The following is a 14,855-nucleotide window of genomic DNA, read 5'->3' on the forward strand; positions in this document are numbered from 1 at the left end:
CTGGGAGATGGCCAGCTTTTCCAGGAGTTTACCCAGGAAATGAGTGATGGAGATTGGGCGCTGGTTAGCTGGGCACGACTGGTGGGCAGAGGGTTTCTTAAGAAGATGGTGCACAAGGGTGTGCTTCGGGGGGGGTGGGAAGACTCCAGTGGCGAAGGAGTGGTTGCAGAAGTCGGCCAGAGCAGGAGCCAGGGAATCAATGTGGTCCTTGATGGTTTTGAAGGAACAGGGATGAACCTGTTTTCATGAGACTTTCATAGATCGGACTTGTCTAGAAACCTCATCTGGGGAGAACAAGGGAAAGGCAGAGAAGGAGGGAGGAGAGGTGGCTGAAGAAGGGCCAGAGGAAGAGCAGGGATTAGAGGGGGCAGGGGGAGAGGAAGAGAGAGAGGACAGGATGTCTTGCGTTTTAGAGATGAAATGAGAACCCAGAACCATGCAGAGGGCCTGGGAAGGGGCAGGAGAGGTAGAGACTGCAGCAGGATTGGGCAGTTCCTTGCAGATTTTAAAGAGTTCGGCCGAGTTGTTAGATGCCGCAGAGACGCAGACTTGGATGTGAGCTCTCTTCTTGGTGCGGACAGAGAGCCGGTATTGCCTTTGGAGCAGGCGGCAGGCCAGTTTGTCAGAGGGTTTACCAGAAGCACCCAATTTCTGCTCAGCCACCCTGAACTTGCGTTTCAGGGTGACGAGGTCTGCGTCGTACCAAGAATTGCACTTAGCTTTGGGCTTCAAGCGGATCCTCATGACAGGGGCAAGAACATCGAGAGTGTCAGATATAGCAGCCAAAGGTGGTTGGGGGTTGAGAAAGTGGCAGCGAATAGCCCAAGACGGGGTGAGAAGGACCAAAGTTTGAGGCCACCTGAAATCCGGGTGCCTCCTCCTGGGCAGGAACATCTGGGGCTCCTCTTGTAAAGGATACCAGGAACACTCCAGCTTAGACTCTGGGGCAAGGGCAAGCAGCCCTGTTGACAGAAACACACCTGGGTGAGGGTCAGAAACCAACCACCATTCCAAGGTGTAAGGACCTGTGTATATCTTATGGTGAGCTTGTTTGTTTTTTCATAGAGCACCTGGAGACTGCCCTTGGGTGGTATCGGTGCGCAGTATAAATCAACATAACATAATAATGGTAGGGACAGAGTGTAGGTTAGTATAGGTTTGGTGAGGGGGCTTTCTTTGTTTTGTATTGACACCCTGACGATCCCCCCTTTTGGACACCTTTTCTTTTCTTTAGGATCGCTACTGTCTTAGACATAGGGATGTTCAGGTTCTTTTAGGTAGAAATAAAAAGATATCGCTCACAATGCCTCCTTGTCTGTCTCCTGATTCTGACCTACCACATTAGACAGAGCAAGATTTTAAGAAGCACTTTCACAGACCACAAGGAATACCTGTCAAACTTTTCAGTTGCCATAGCCGGTGAAAAAAGAGGATTAATTTTTTTGCCGGTTATGGCTTGTTCGACACTTATTGATTTAATGGGCAAGGGGATTGGCGGGTGATTGAAGTGACTCTATGGTGGGAGAAACCCGCCAAAAGGGGGTGAGTTGACAGTTATGGAGGTGGAAATATTACATGAAAGTGTTATCCCAAGCACTGGGAAATGTTCCACTCCTGTGACCAGATAAGCAAAGTTAGGATTTTACCCCCTCCCGGACAGGGTGCACACAGGACACTATCCATAAAATTGGGACTGCCACGTAAAATATAGGATGCTTGGCTGCCATAGCTCACAAGTAGCTCTATGTCATATGTGGCACATTCATCTAGTCCTGGTTTTGCACAGGCATTCTGGAAGAACGTGCAGACCCATACCAGACTTGCCAACCCTAGCGATTTGGGGGGTAGGCTACTACAATTTACACAGTCCTACCGCCTACAGATTTCGTTGTTAAAACCTACTGATTTCCAGGCCTGGCTGTCTGCCTGAGGCCCAGCCAGTCCTGTACAGTGTGAGCAACGAGAGAAGCATCAATGATTCGTGAAGGGGGTCGTGTTAAATGGCCCATTAATTTATGTGTGGTCTGCCTGTCCACAAACAACATGAAATAGACACTCTGGGCCTGGGCACCGTGAAATCCAAGCAAGTGCCAGAGCGTCACAGCGTGACACCACACACATGAATCAAGCCCCTCAGAGCTGCCTGCCTGAGCTCATGGTGCCATGTGATCATTTACTGTGTTTCTTCAGACCTCTGAGCTGGTGCTCTGTCTCTCACTGCAGAGTAGTAAACTTCCCAGTGTCTGTGCTGTATACACACAGCTGCAAACATCTATTCTCTGAGGCAGGTAAATGAATTACTTTTTTAAATATGTGATGTGTCAAGGGCAGGGACAGCATTAGGGCCTTTCAACCTTTTCAGTTGAAAGGGGCAATGAGCATCATGGAGGCCCCCAGCAACTGCCCCATGGTTCCAGTCAGCAGTTATAATACAGCATGTCTCTATATTACTTTTGTTCTGGATCTTGCCGTACAAGCTGCATTTGCTGGAGACTATGTGACTGTCACTTCCCAGTGTCATAGCTCTCAACTCGCACGCTTTTGGCGGGTGTCACCCGCCTTGTAAACAGCTGCCTCACCCGCCAAGCCTCCTGCACGCCCATTCGTTTCAATGGGCCTTTCACCCGCCAAAAATAAAATCGGGTGTTTTCACCCGCCATTGCCACATAAATGGTTGAGAGCTATGCCCAGTGTTATCACCTTGACTTTTCACACCAGTTCTTCCACGGCAGGCACTTGCTGACATGGAAGGATTTATAGCTCTTTAGTGGGTATTTCTTGTTTGAGCTCCCTGCTGGATGGCCATCTTGTGAATCGGTGGCTATTAACCCCCAACTGTATTTCTTTGTCTCCCTTATAATATATGCACCTCACAGGTCCCTCTGACTGTTTTCTGCTCTATACAATGGGGTACCCAACCAGTATGTAGAACTTTCCTGTGATTTCTTCATGGCCGTATGTCATTTGATGTCATTTGTTGTGATGTCATAAGGTCAAAGATCACGTGACATAATTTCCTGTGATGCCATGCCGTCATTTAATTGAGTCAAATTGATGTGGCATCATTTCCTGTGATGCCATCATTATGCTAATTAGTATTTTTTAAACGTTTAGATTCCTACAGATTTTTGGTCGCAGAATGTTGCCATGTATGCCATACTATAAATGGACATCATGTTTCAGAAACAGTTCAATAATCGAACCACTCGCCTTCATTCTAATTAATGTTTGAAGTGACACATGTTATGACATTTGTTATCTATGAGTGAGGCTATTTCTATAATGCCTTAAGAAAATAGAATTTGCTTTGTGTATTCTTGACTGTTCCCATGGTGTGTGCCAATTTCTGCAACTCTAATATGGCCGCCACGTTCCTATCAAAAGGTGTAACATCTGCATCCTTTAAGGTTTAGGGTCTCTTGTGTCCCCACCATTTTTAACAGCACAGCCCTCCAAGATATGGAGTTTTTTTTAATCAACTGTGATAGAAATACAACTTTCTTTGATTTGTTTATATCGTTTTAACACTATTAACATCTTGAAAAAAGCATTGCAATTGTTTATTTAAACTTTGATAGGAATATTTAAATAGGCGTACACATTTTGAATAGAAAATAATTAACAACAAAAAGAAATCCACTAACGTTACGTAATAATATTTCTAAATGTGTCTTTGTTCGAGCGTATGTGGTCTTGCTCCTTGTCAAAATGGCCGCTCGTTAGCTCGTCCCAGGCAAAAATAAGGAGGCAGGTCAGCATTCTGTTCCTATGGTTCCGGGTGCGCAGTTTGAAGGCACTTCGGGCGCGAAAAGCTTATGGGCACCAGACTGTGCTGCCGGCCTGCCACCAAGCTTTGCCCTGATTATCGAACTAAGTGGGTGCAAGAGCTGCAATGATCATGCCGATGTCTTCACTTGTTCCGTGATCCTCCTCTTCTCCAGCTTGTGCTTGCTTTGATATCATCATGTTACGGCTGCTGATCCGCAACATCTGCCAGTGACCAGCACCGCCTCCTGCCCTGGCGCAGCGATCAGAGCCCGCTTTCCAGCGCTGGATCTATACGGTCTATATAAGCCTCCGCTATGGACAGGCCTGGCAGGTATTTATCGGATCCGCACAGGACAAGTCTTTCTGGACCCGAGGGTCACTTGCTGGTTACGTAGCGCAAGCGCACACATGCCAGTGTCTCTAAGATCGAGTCGGGGGGGCGGGGGGAGCTTTGTAAAGATTTTCTCATTGACGTACATTGGGGCGAAGTTTATGTTAAGAGAGAGAAAATGAAATATCTTTAAAAAAACGATTTTTTTCACTCATTAAATCTGGACGGTTGACAGACATGCATGCACACCATTTTAACCAAGGATATTTCACCGAGATTAAAATGTTAAATTGCCCCACATCTCTTTGAGGTTGGTAGAAGGATAAAATGTCAACGAAATGGTAAAAATAATAAGATTATAAGAATGAGAAATTCTTCATGGATTGATAGATTATATAAACTGCGTAAGTGCTCCCATCAACAATGAGCTCGCATGTCGCAAACAATGATGTGTAAATATTTAATTGTAGATTGCCCCTTTAAGAATATGTATCCTGAATTCGTCACCACTCATCGTCAATAAAAGGCGCCTCAGCCGGAACAAAGGCTGACTTGTTGAATGGCACTTCTGTCTTGTGTCTCGATGTTGGGCCTGCAGGTTGACTTCATGTGACCACAGCTGATCTGGGGGCCCCCAGATCAGCATGTGTTACCTGGGAGCCCCCAGGCCGCTGTCTTGCTGTGTGACCACAGCACAGTTGCTAGCCTAGGAGCCCCTAGCAACTGGTGTCCAGCGGTGTGATCATGGCAATCAGGTTGATCCTGCAGCTGTCTGTGCCATGTGAAAGCAGCTCTATCTGTGTGCTGCGTGCCCCCAGCACTGATCGTGCCGGCCTGTGTCACCACAATTCCAGGCCACAACAATGGCGATGAGGAGTAAGGACTCCTGTGGTGAAGCGAGGTCACCCAGCGAGGCTACTGCCCGTGATCTGAACTGCTGGAATGAAGTAATCTCCCACTGGAGGGAGAGGATGAGGGCGGCTAGCTCTGTGATCGGGGCTGTCCAGGGAAAATACATTATTTTTGATCTTACTCTGTAATCTGAGTTTCAAAATGTGTGCCCTCCTCCCTCAATGGCCCGGGCCGTTGGGCGGTGCTTTGTTTGTGTTCCGCGTTTGGAATTGGTGCCGCAAGTTGCTCTACTTCCCCCACCCGGAGTGAAGACGCGGATGTTGGTGCTGCACAGGCAAAGGCAAAACCCCCTGCATGGGGGCAGGGAGAAGAGTGGCTGGTGCCATTCCAGTAAGGTGATACTCCTGCCCGGGGGAGCGAAATAAGTGGTGCAGTCCAGACACCCTGCCACCAGTGTCTTGCCTCCTGCCCCACCACCAAGGAACTACAGCCGATGTCGCCCCCCGGTGTACCCGTGTGGGTGCAGCTTTGCCAGCTCCTGAACTGTGCTCATAACCATCCTGGACTGAGGTTTAAACTGCTTTCCTGCAGCCCCGCAAATGCTTAAAGAGGACTCCATAAATATGCACTTTTGAGGCTGTGAGCCTGCATGTCACTGATGTGCTTAAAGTGGTCCCAGTAATTAAATGTGTGTGAAGCTGTGATCCCGCAGAGTGTTGGCATGCTCAATATGGTTCCAGTAACTAACAATGGTGTCGTCCGTTGGTTGGAGTCTCTCTTCTTTCGCGGCTAAATTAAGTTTTCCTTATGAGTTAGAACTGCCAACATGTTACCAGTAGTTGACCAATTCCGACTGTCACCCGCAGAAGATGTAAAGAGTGATCGGTGTATGTTTTAATGTTTGTAATTGACAGAGTTGCGATCTATTGTTTTTCCCCATGGTTCCCAGGAGGACTAAGCATTGCTGTTTGTGAGTGTTGATTTATTTGGTGTCCAATGATGATGTTTTTGTTTGTTATGGAAAAGGAGGAGTGTGGTGTTGCCCCTTTAAGAATGTCATAACTTCGTCATGACTGATGGTTCATAAAAAGGAACCTCAGCCGGCACATGTACATCATAGGAATCAAGAACTTAATTGAGTAAACCATCTAAAGTTCCATGCGAATGAGGATGATTCCGAGATCCACCACTTCAGAGAGAATGTGGAACATCGGGGGTTGTGTGTGTGTGATGTGGTGAGTGTTCATCTAAGTTCATGAGATGACAGTTGGATAGATGGGAGATCTGGTGGTGCTTTCCTGAGGGTCTCTTACCTTTTCCTGCATTCTATTTCCCTACAATAAACCAAGCTTCCTCTGATACAGTTCCGGAGTACTGCTTGGTTGCTAATTTGATTCCTGTATACTCGCCTGCCAGGTTGTGTATTTCAATTCCCAGATCCACTTCAAAGAAAGGGATGAATGTGCGAAATTGCCATGGTGCAAAGAGGTAGACAAAGACACAAAGATAGTTTGAAAACCTTTATTTCACATATATTACTTTCCTCTATGTGGAACCACTCTGACACCTTTTGTTCTCATAGAATTTTGCCCCAGAAACTCGGGTTGAAAAGTGCTTCGCAAACTTCGGGGTGCGCATATGACTTTCCTCTATGCGTGACCACTCTGATACCTCGATTCTTTCATCTTCATCCAAAATAATCTCATGCCCCAGGCACCTTTTTAGTTACAAAGTTCCTTTAATTCGGTGTCTCAGCTCGCTCTCCCCTCTCGCGCAACTCCCCGTTCATTTTTCACTCTTAGCTCCACTTCGAGCATCGCACAGCTTCCCTGCACTTCGGAGAGATCTTTCTCACTTTGCGCTAGTATCCTTTCACAATGTGTAAGTGTACATGCTTTCGTCTTGCTACTTTGTTTCCTTCTGACGCTCAGATGCACATTCAATTTACAGTTCACAAGGACAATCTTCAGCGCGTTTCTTATCCTATGCTTGTCTGGCTTTGCTACATATTATATTTCACGCTTGCGTCTGTTAGCAACCGGGTTCCCTCTGGCTTTGAACTCACCGGTGGTGATCAGCGGCTTTCGGGTCTTTGGTGTCGAGGTCAGGGACTCCTGGTTTGCCCCTCCAATGCTCCCAACACCTCCGGGTGGCCTCTCCCGCCGAGGGACATGAGCACCTTCACAGATTCTGGTTTCAGAGAGCAGCCTTTCACACCATCCCCTTCTGGCTCCTTGGAGACAAAGCTCCCCCACCAGGCTCCCTATGGCCCCTTGAAACCTCGGCCTCTCAGCATCTATGCTCTCGAATCTCCACCATCCTCTCTTGGGGTGTACAGGCCTTTTCACTAGCCTGATAGCTCAGTCTTTGCATCGCGCTCTGTCTCCGGTTCCAATTTGCTCTTTGACTCTCAGGCATTTACTCCTTTTTATACACCTGAGGAGCATTAACAGGCTTCAGGTGTCTCTAATGATTGCTCTGTGCCTGACTTCGCCTGGCCTTGTTATCGGGACAGTGGTAGAAACAATAGAGTTCTTTCGAATGCCTGTGTTTCTTATGGCTGGTATAACAACGGTTTTGACAACAAGAATTCAGGGAAGGATTAGGGTCTGTCAAACAGTATGTTATTTGAGCTGAGGGGATGTTGGGTAGAGGAGTATTTGGAAAGGGGGAATGCCATGTGGATCGCCATGGGTGATGGAATGCCCGATTTATTCTGGCTTGTTTCGTTCCCTTTTTGCGACGGTGATGAAAGGGATGGGGATATAATGGAGGTTTTGCTTCTTTTCTTCTACTCCTTTCACTGTAGAGGCGAATGGTAGAGAATGAAGGGATGGATTTCTGAACCAGTTAAGAAAGGCTGAGGAAGGAGACGATGAATCAGAAGGGGTGTTTGGGTGGAATGTTTCCTTGACTTTGTCTGGAGAGTGTCTTACTCGTTTATGCTTAGCTTTTAAGGAATTGGTATTCAAATAACCTATAAACACTTCAGCGTTTGCGTGGTGCCCTGTTGGTGTTATCATGATGTACTGTGTCTCACCTGCAGGCTCCCCAAGTGCACTTTCCAAGGATCCTCCCTCCAGGTGATCCTCACTCGCCTGTCCGCCCCCAGGGTTGGGATCCAAGAGCGATGGCCCTTCCCTGGCCACCTGGAACAAGGATCCCCGGGGACTACATGTGGGACAACCATCAGGTTTCTCACAGATGGCAGAGCCAAAGAAATATCTTGTAGTGTCTAAAACACGTCCAGCACTGGATAGGGAAAGCTACCTATCCCTTAACTGGCCAAAAAGGAGGTGCAGTAATTGGAGAATTGTAATATTATTTACTTGGTCACTGATGCTCGAAGATACCCAAGAACCTATGCAAAGGCTAGGTTCCTGGGACCCCTAGTGTTACTCTAGTCCCGGACTTGCACTCTAACCTAGTACAGTTGGTATTATCAGAGTTGGACTGTTGCAACATTGTGTGCGCAGGTAGTGTCAAAACTCAAATTCCGAAGGTGTAGTGTCTGTAGCGTAAGGTGAATCCAGTGTACTTAGTACGCACGTGTCGCAAATGAGACCTAAATGCTTTTTTGCTCAGCTGCCAGTAGAGAAAAGCCTTTTGGAGGAAGGTACCAAGTGCCTGCAAATTTGAGTCCTTGCTACCTGAAATTTGCATCTCTGCAAGTCCTATCTGGTTAGCTTGAAAATGTTTAATAGAATGGGCCTCACAGAATGGATCATAATTGTTATTAGCACACATTGATCAGACTTCCTTACCCATTGACTGAGAGACCATGCCTTTTTGCTAACCCTGTCCTCGTACAGCATTCGTATGGAAGTGCCCAGCTACCACCAGACCAGTGTCCACCTTTTGGGGGCTATGTCTGCCAATGTCTGCCAGCTACTATCTGGATACATTTATTGCATCAATTATCTGCATGGACACACCACAGCCTTTATTTGCAGAGTGACCATTGTCATTTGCCAATGGCTAGTTGCAAGTGCAATTTATGAAGCCTGGCAACTACACCAAAGTCTGACACAAAGAACAGCTCAGTGAGTGTACGACAAGGATGCATGCTGACCACACATACATAAGCGGAATTAAATAGGTCCATTGCGACATGGATTTCACTCTCAAAGACGTATGAATGTTTCCTTATTTATGTACTGTGAGACGGGCATGGTATCGACACAGGCAACAGATGTAACGGTTTTGAAAACCTTTATTAAAAATGTCAGGAGGGGTGTAACACCTAGCTTGCCCTAGAATTATGGTGGGGATTGCCCTACCTAACAAAACTAAGGAATGTCTATGTCTAATGTCCAAGACAAGTCTTTTTGTGTCAACACCTATGCTTGCCCTCACTTCTAATACCTAAATGTAGTGCAGGGATATTCTAACTCCAAATAATGTCCACATTAAAGTCTGAAGCAAGCTGACTCTCTTCCCCAAGTTTAGGATACAGTTTCAAAAACAATGTTCTGAAAAGAAGCTTGGGGGTCCTGTTCCCCCAAGTGCAGGCACTGGCCCACCAAAACCAAGTTCCAAAAGAGTGCAGAGTTCCTTTCCCCAAGTTTTAGGTCTGAATTCACAACACAATGTTCCCAAGAAGCTCAAGATTCCCTTCCTCAAGCTTGTACTCTTGCTTCATCAATAATCTCACCCTGTTCGGTAGGAGCTTAGGTTTCTCGTTTCTCCAAGCGTATTGCACTGATTCTCAGACCAATATTCAGCTCTTTCTGGTTTCTAGGTTACTTGTATAGTTCCATTTATTTGTTGGGGCTCCCTAGTCTAGGCACAGTTGACAGACCACACGGTCCATCCGCTACAGGTCGCGCAACCAGTTGCCCTTACCCAAGCCCTTTATCCCCATAATTTAGAATTGCTGGGTGTTCCACACTTGGAAGATTCAAATGCAGCTTAAGCTTTCATTTCAGCATTTTGCTCACACTTCGTTGCTCGCCTCCGCGGCTCACTTGCAGAAAACTCATTCTCATACTTTTACTAACTCGTATTCAATTCGTAATTTTGCTCACACATCATTGCTCCCCTCGCTGCATTAGCTTTGCATTTGTGTATTTTATCATTCAGGTTTCATCGGAGGCTTTTGAGAATGTGCTGCCTGCACGCGACCACACCGGTATAATGTTGCTTCACTAACTGTCAAACGCGCACTGGGTTTCTTTCGTTCATTGGCACTTGCCGGTCGCGTAACACAGTTCTTTCTCAAATTCTTAGTTTGTACAGTCAGGATTTCACTGCCTCTCTGCAGACATCCCCAGACTGCAGCTTCCATCCAGGGAACAAGCACTTCTTGGCCACAGCATAGGGGCCGCCTGTTTACACGGCTCCCTTCTCTCGCTCTCCCCGGCTCCTTGGAGGCATGGCTCCCTCGCCACGCAATGACACTCTGCCACACTATGCCACCCTCCAGTGTCTCAGCGCTTCATTTCTCTCCAGGTTTCTTGTGGCCTGTACTGGCATTCCTGCGCTTCTTCCAGGCGGGCTTCTCGCTTCTCGATTCCCACAGGTTGCCCCATGCTGACCTTTTATACACCTGTGAGTCTTTAGCAAGCTGCATGGGTAAAATACCAGGCTCATTTATCTGACCACAAGTCCAATTAACAGGACATGCCTGACCTTCAGCTCTATAACCTTCAGGCTCCCTCTTCGTTTCAGTACTATATTAGTGTTTCCTATAGGTAATCTTTACTACTCTTGGGGTTAATTTCTTGTTCTTAGTGCTTAGTCTGACTTCAGGGGGAGAAGTAGGATATGGGCAACAATATCCTCCAAAGCCTGATGGAGGGTAAGGTAAATCACTGTAAGGAAATGGGATATACCATGTCTACCCCTTTGGCACCCTCTTCCCCAATTCCCAAGGACCCTCCTCCCAGGTGATCCTCCCTCGCTAGCCCACCCCCAGGGTCGGGATCCAAAAGCGATGGCCCTTCCCTGGCCACCTGAATAGAAGATCCCCGGAGAGTGAAAGTGGGAATACCTTTAGGTTTCTCACAGTACCAAAACTATCTATAACCCTGTAGTTAACAAATAGAACTGCAAGTGCTTTGCCTACATTCTCTTGAAAGGTGCTTTTGTTAAGAATTATCCTCATCTTCTCTCTTTCACTTAAACTTTGAATGGCTGTTTAAACCCATCACGCAGGCGCTCAATCGTCTGGATGTAGTTAATTTTATGAAATTTGTAAGTTAACATGTGATTAGAGCTCTAATCGCTGGTTATACTGTTTCATCCGGATCAAATGGGATGCTACTCAATTAGTTATTCCGGTGTATTTTTAAGGTTCAAGGTTTAGTTGGCTTTCTTACCTCTTGGAAATTTTCGGTTGGCCTTTAGGGACTTGCATGTGTTTTTCTATGTCTTGTTTTATGTAGTCACTGTTTATGATAAGTGTGTACATCCCTGCTAAATCTTTCATAAGATAAAAAAATTTCAGTTTAACGGTAGATCACTATGAACTAGCCCCCTTTTTTATGACCGTGTTTGGCTTCTGAGCAAGCAAGAATGACCATTTGTAAGACAGCTTAAGCATTTTTCTACCTCTGCAGTTTGCACATGTTTTTCTCAAGTGCTTACCTTACCTTCTGGCTCCACGCACACAGTGGGCCACACTTTGGATGCTCTCATCTATACCAACATCCATCTCACTACCTCTCTCTTGGACGGACCACTCTCTTCTCTCTTCACACTTGAAGCTCTCCTCGCATCGGCACACCCGGCGCGCCCACTCGGTTTCAAAGTCACCAGAACCATGAAAAGAGTGACAACGGTTGCCTTTGTCTCCACCTACTCTCCGCCTCCTACTCCTGCGGCTGACTCCCACCCTGACACAGCCCTCACTAACTTCAATCTCTCTCTCTAACACCCTTGATACTCTTGCCCCTGTCATGAGGGTCCGACTGAAGCCTTCCAAAAAGTGCAACTCTTGGTACGACTCTGACCTGGCTTCCCTTAAATGCAAGTGTAGGGCAGCTGAGCGGAAATGGAATTCGTCAGGGGGACCCTCTGACAAACGGACCTACCGCCTCCTCCAAAGGCAATATCGACTCTGGATCCACACCAAGAAAAGAGTCTTTATTCAAGCCTGCATCTCCGCTGCATCAAACAACACAGCCAAACCTTTCAAAGTCTGTAAGGAACTGGCCAATCCTGCAGCAGCCTCCTCTTCTGTCACACCCACCCAGGACCTTTGCTTGCCCCTGGCTGCACACTTGACTGCAAAAACCCAAGACATCCTCTTCTCTCTCACTCCCACACCACATCATACACCAACACCTCTGGAGCCTACCTTGGCTCATCTACCAGTTCTCCCCTCTTCTTTCACCCCCATCACACCTGATGAGGTTACCAGACAAGTCTGGTCTATGAAGGCCTCATCCAAACAGGTCGACCCCCTCCCCTCCAAAACCATTAATGATAACATTGACTCTCTCGCTCCAGCCTTGGCTGATCTCTGCAATCTCTTTTGCCACTGGAGATTTCCCATTCTCTTTTAAGCATTCTCTTGTTCACCCTCTGCTTAAGAAACCCCCTGCTAACCCCTCCATTCCAGCAAACTACCACCCCATCTCTATCACCCTTTTCCTGGGCAAACTCCTGGAGAAGCTGGCTATCTCTCAGCTCACCCTCAACACTGAATCTGCTGGTTGCCTCCACGAACATCAGTCTGGCTTTAGAGTATCCAGAGGCACGGAAACTGTTCTTCTGAACTCCCGTGAAGACCTGCTCTCAAATCTTGACACTAATACTCCCCCTGTCCTCATTCTTCTTGACCTCTCCTCTGCCTTTGACACGATCAACCACATCATCCTGATCGCACGTCTCCATGATACCCTGGGAATCACAGGTTAGGCTTTGGCATGGTTAACCGCCTTTGTTTCCGACTGCCCATCCCAGGTGGAGCTTGGGTCCATTTCTCTCTACTATCACTCTTTCAACCTGTGGCGATCCCCAGAGTTCAAACCTATCCCCCTGATTCTTCAATGTCTACATGGCTGCCCTGGCACGTGTGATTGCCACTTTCTCTTCTAATTTCCAGTGTTATGATGATGACATGCAACTCTCCTTCAGGCTACGCTCAGCCACCTCCTCTACCTCGCTCATATCTGACTGCCTGTCTGCAATTCAGTCATGGTGTGCTGCAAACGACCTCTGCCTCAACGCCAATAAGGCTGAGATCATTCGCATTGGGACTTCTGCTCCCACTCTCACTCTGGCCGGCCTCCCTTGGCCCTGCGCCCGCACATATCTACGAGGCAAAAAACCTTGGGGTCATCTTTGACTCCAATCTCTCCTTCTACACTCATATTTTGCACATTTCTAAAAAGTCCAACTACCAGCTGCACCTCCTCAGAGAGGTACTCTTCCTTTTCTACCTTCCCCAGTGGCTTACTGTCTCCGGAGCCCTGGTTCTCTCAAGGCTGGACTACTGCAACAGCCTCTTTATCAACCTCCCTGCCTCTGCTTTGCACCCTTTGCAACTCATCCAGAACAGAACCGCAAGACTTATTCTTTGCCACAAGCCCATGGACTGCATCTCTCTGGCGCTGAAATTCCTCCACTGGCTCCCTGTGGCTGCAAGTTCAAGATCCTCTGCATTGTCCACAAGGCTTTCTGGGGCCTGGGACCTACCTATCTGGAACAATGCCTACCTAAATACTGTCCTTCACGAGCCCTCCCCTCATCTACCCCCAACTTTCTGCGAGTGAGCTGGTTCTCCAAGCAGAGATTTGGAGGGAAATCTTTATCCTCAGCTGGGGCCTCCCTCTGGAATAGCCTCCCTGCCGCCTTCCGTCTTGAGCCTGATATCCTTAAGTTCCAGAAACTCCTTAAGACATTCTTTTTCTCTCCCTCTACCCTGCTAACCCTAGTTCAGCTCTTTCCCGCTCCTCCTCCTTTTCCGCACAGCTTGCTGACTGGCCGCCTGGTGTACGTCAGAGTCTCACAGGTCCCCGGCACCCTTGCCAGTTCTCTCCCACTTGCCTCCAGGCCTGCACCTGCCTCATCACAGCTGCACTTGGTAAATGACCCATGAGAGTGGCATCTCTCAGCACAGCACTTATCCTAGTTTCTGACTGGGTGCTTTTATTTCCCCCCCTTACACCTCCCCCACTCCTGCACTTGTTCTCCCCCCAAACCCCTCCCTCTCCTGTACCGTTTGTGCACTTGCACGATCTGAATGTACCATGCCTTTGAAAATCATCTATTTTCCCTGTCTCCCCTCCTTGCATGGTGGCACCTAAATGCACTTGGAAAAATGGCAGAATCGTCGTCCGACCTATTTGCTGTTATCTACACTGTTAACTGTACTATATGCTCTTAATCTCCCTGTGCAGACTTGTGTCGTTCAGAAATTCAAGGGCTTTGAATGACTTGTTTTTTCCCCTTGTTCCCTCCCTCCTTGAGCGCTTTGAAACACTTGCCTTGTGTATACGTGCTTTACAAATAAACATTACCATACCATACCATTTGACTAGGAAGACACAACTCGCTGCCTTTCAGAGTAATAATCCCATCACACAAGATCAGTAAGAAGGGCCATTAGGTAGAATCTCCAGCATTCATCAGCAGGCAAGAGATCAGTCAGTAATAATGACATCTGGCGGGATTAGTAATTTCAACCTCCGGCAATGTTAGCAATACTGAACAGCGTGATTGTCTAGAATGATCACATGGCGGTCATTGGCAATTTGGGCATTATACAGTATAATTGATAAAAGACTATCAATCTGGATAAATCATTTCGGTCTGATGCAGCATCAACAACAATTATGAGACGTGCAGTTCGGACAATGGTATCAAGCCAAGCACAAACTACACCTTTCTCAAAGACATCAAAAAACTCATAGGCTCATCAATGACACCTCCTGTAATCTCTGCAAGCTAAGCACAC

At 47.3% G+C, this 14,855-nt stretch overlaps 1 protein-coding gene across 1 annotated transcript in view; it reads left to right on the forward strand.

The window, feature by feature from the left end:
• Window positions 1-3,784: 3,784 nt before the first annotated feature.
• RAD51AP1 (RAD51 associated protein 1) overlaps window positions 3,785-14,855 on the forward strand; it is a 411,208-nt gene continuing 400,137 nt past the window's right edge. The window contains exon 1 of the mRNA XM_069628320.1: window positions 3,785-4,099. Within this exon, the coding sequence (XP_069484421.1) occupies window positions 4,083-4,099 (17 nt within the window). The 5' untranslated portion in view covers window positions 3,785-4,082. The remainder of the gene's footprint in view (window positions 4,100-14,855) is intronic.

Source organism: Ambystoma mexicanum, chromosome 12 (assembly GCF_040938575.1).
Source record: "Ambystoma mexicanum isolate Mex_15411 chromosome 12, UKY_AmexF1_1, whole genome shotgun sequence".
Taxonomy (NCBI): Eukaryota; Metazoa; Chordata; class Amphibia; order Caudata; family Ambystomatidae; genus Ambystoma; species Ambystoma mexicanum.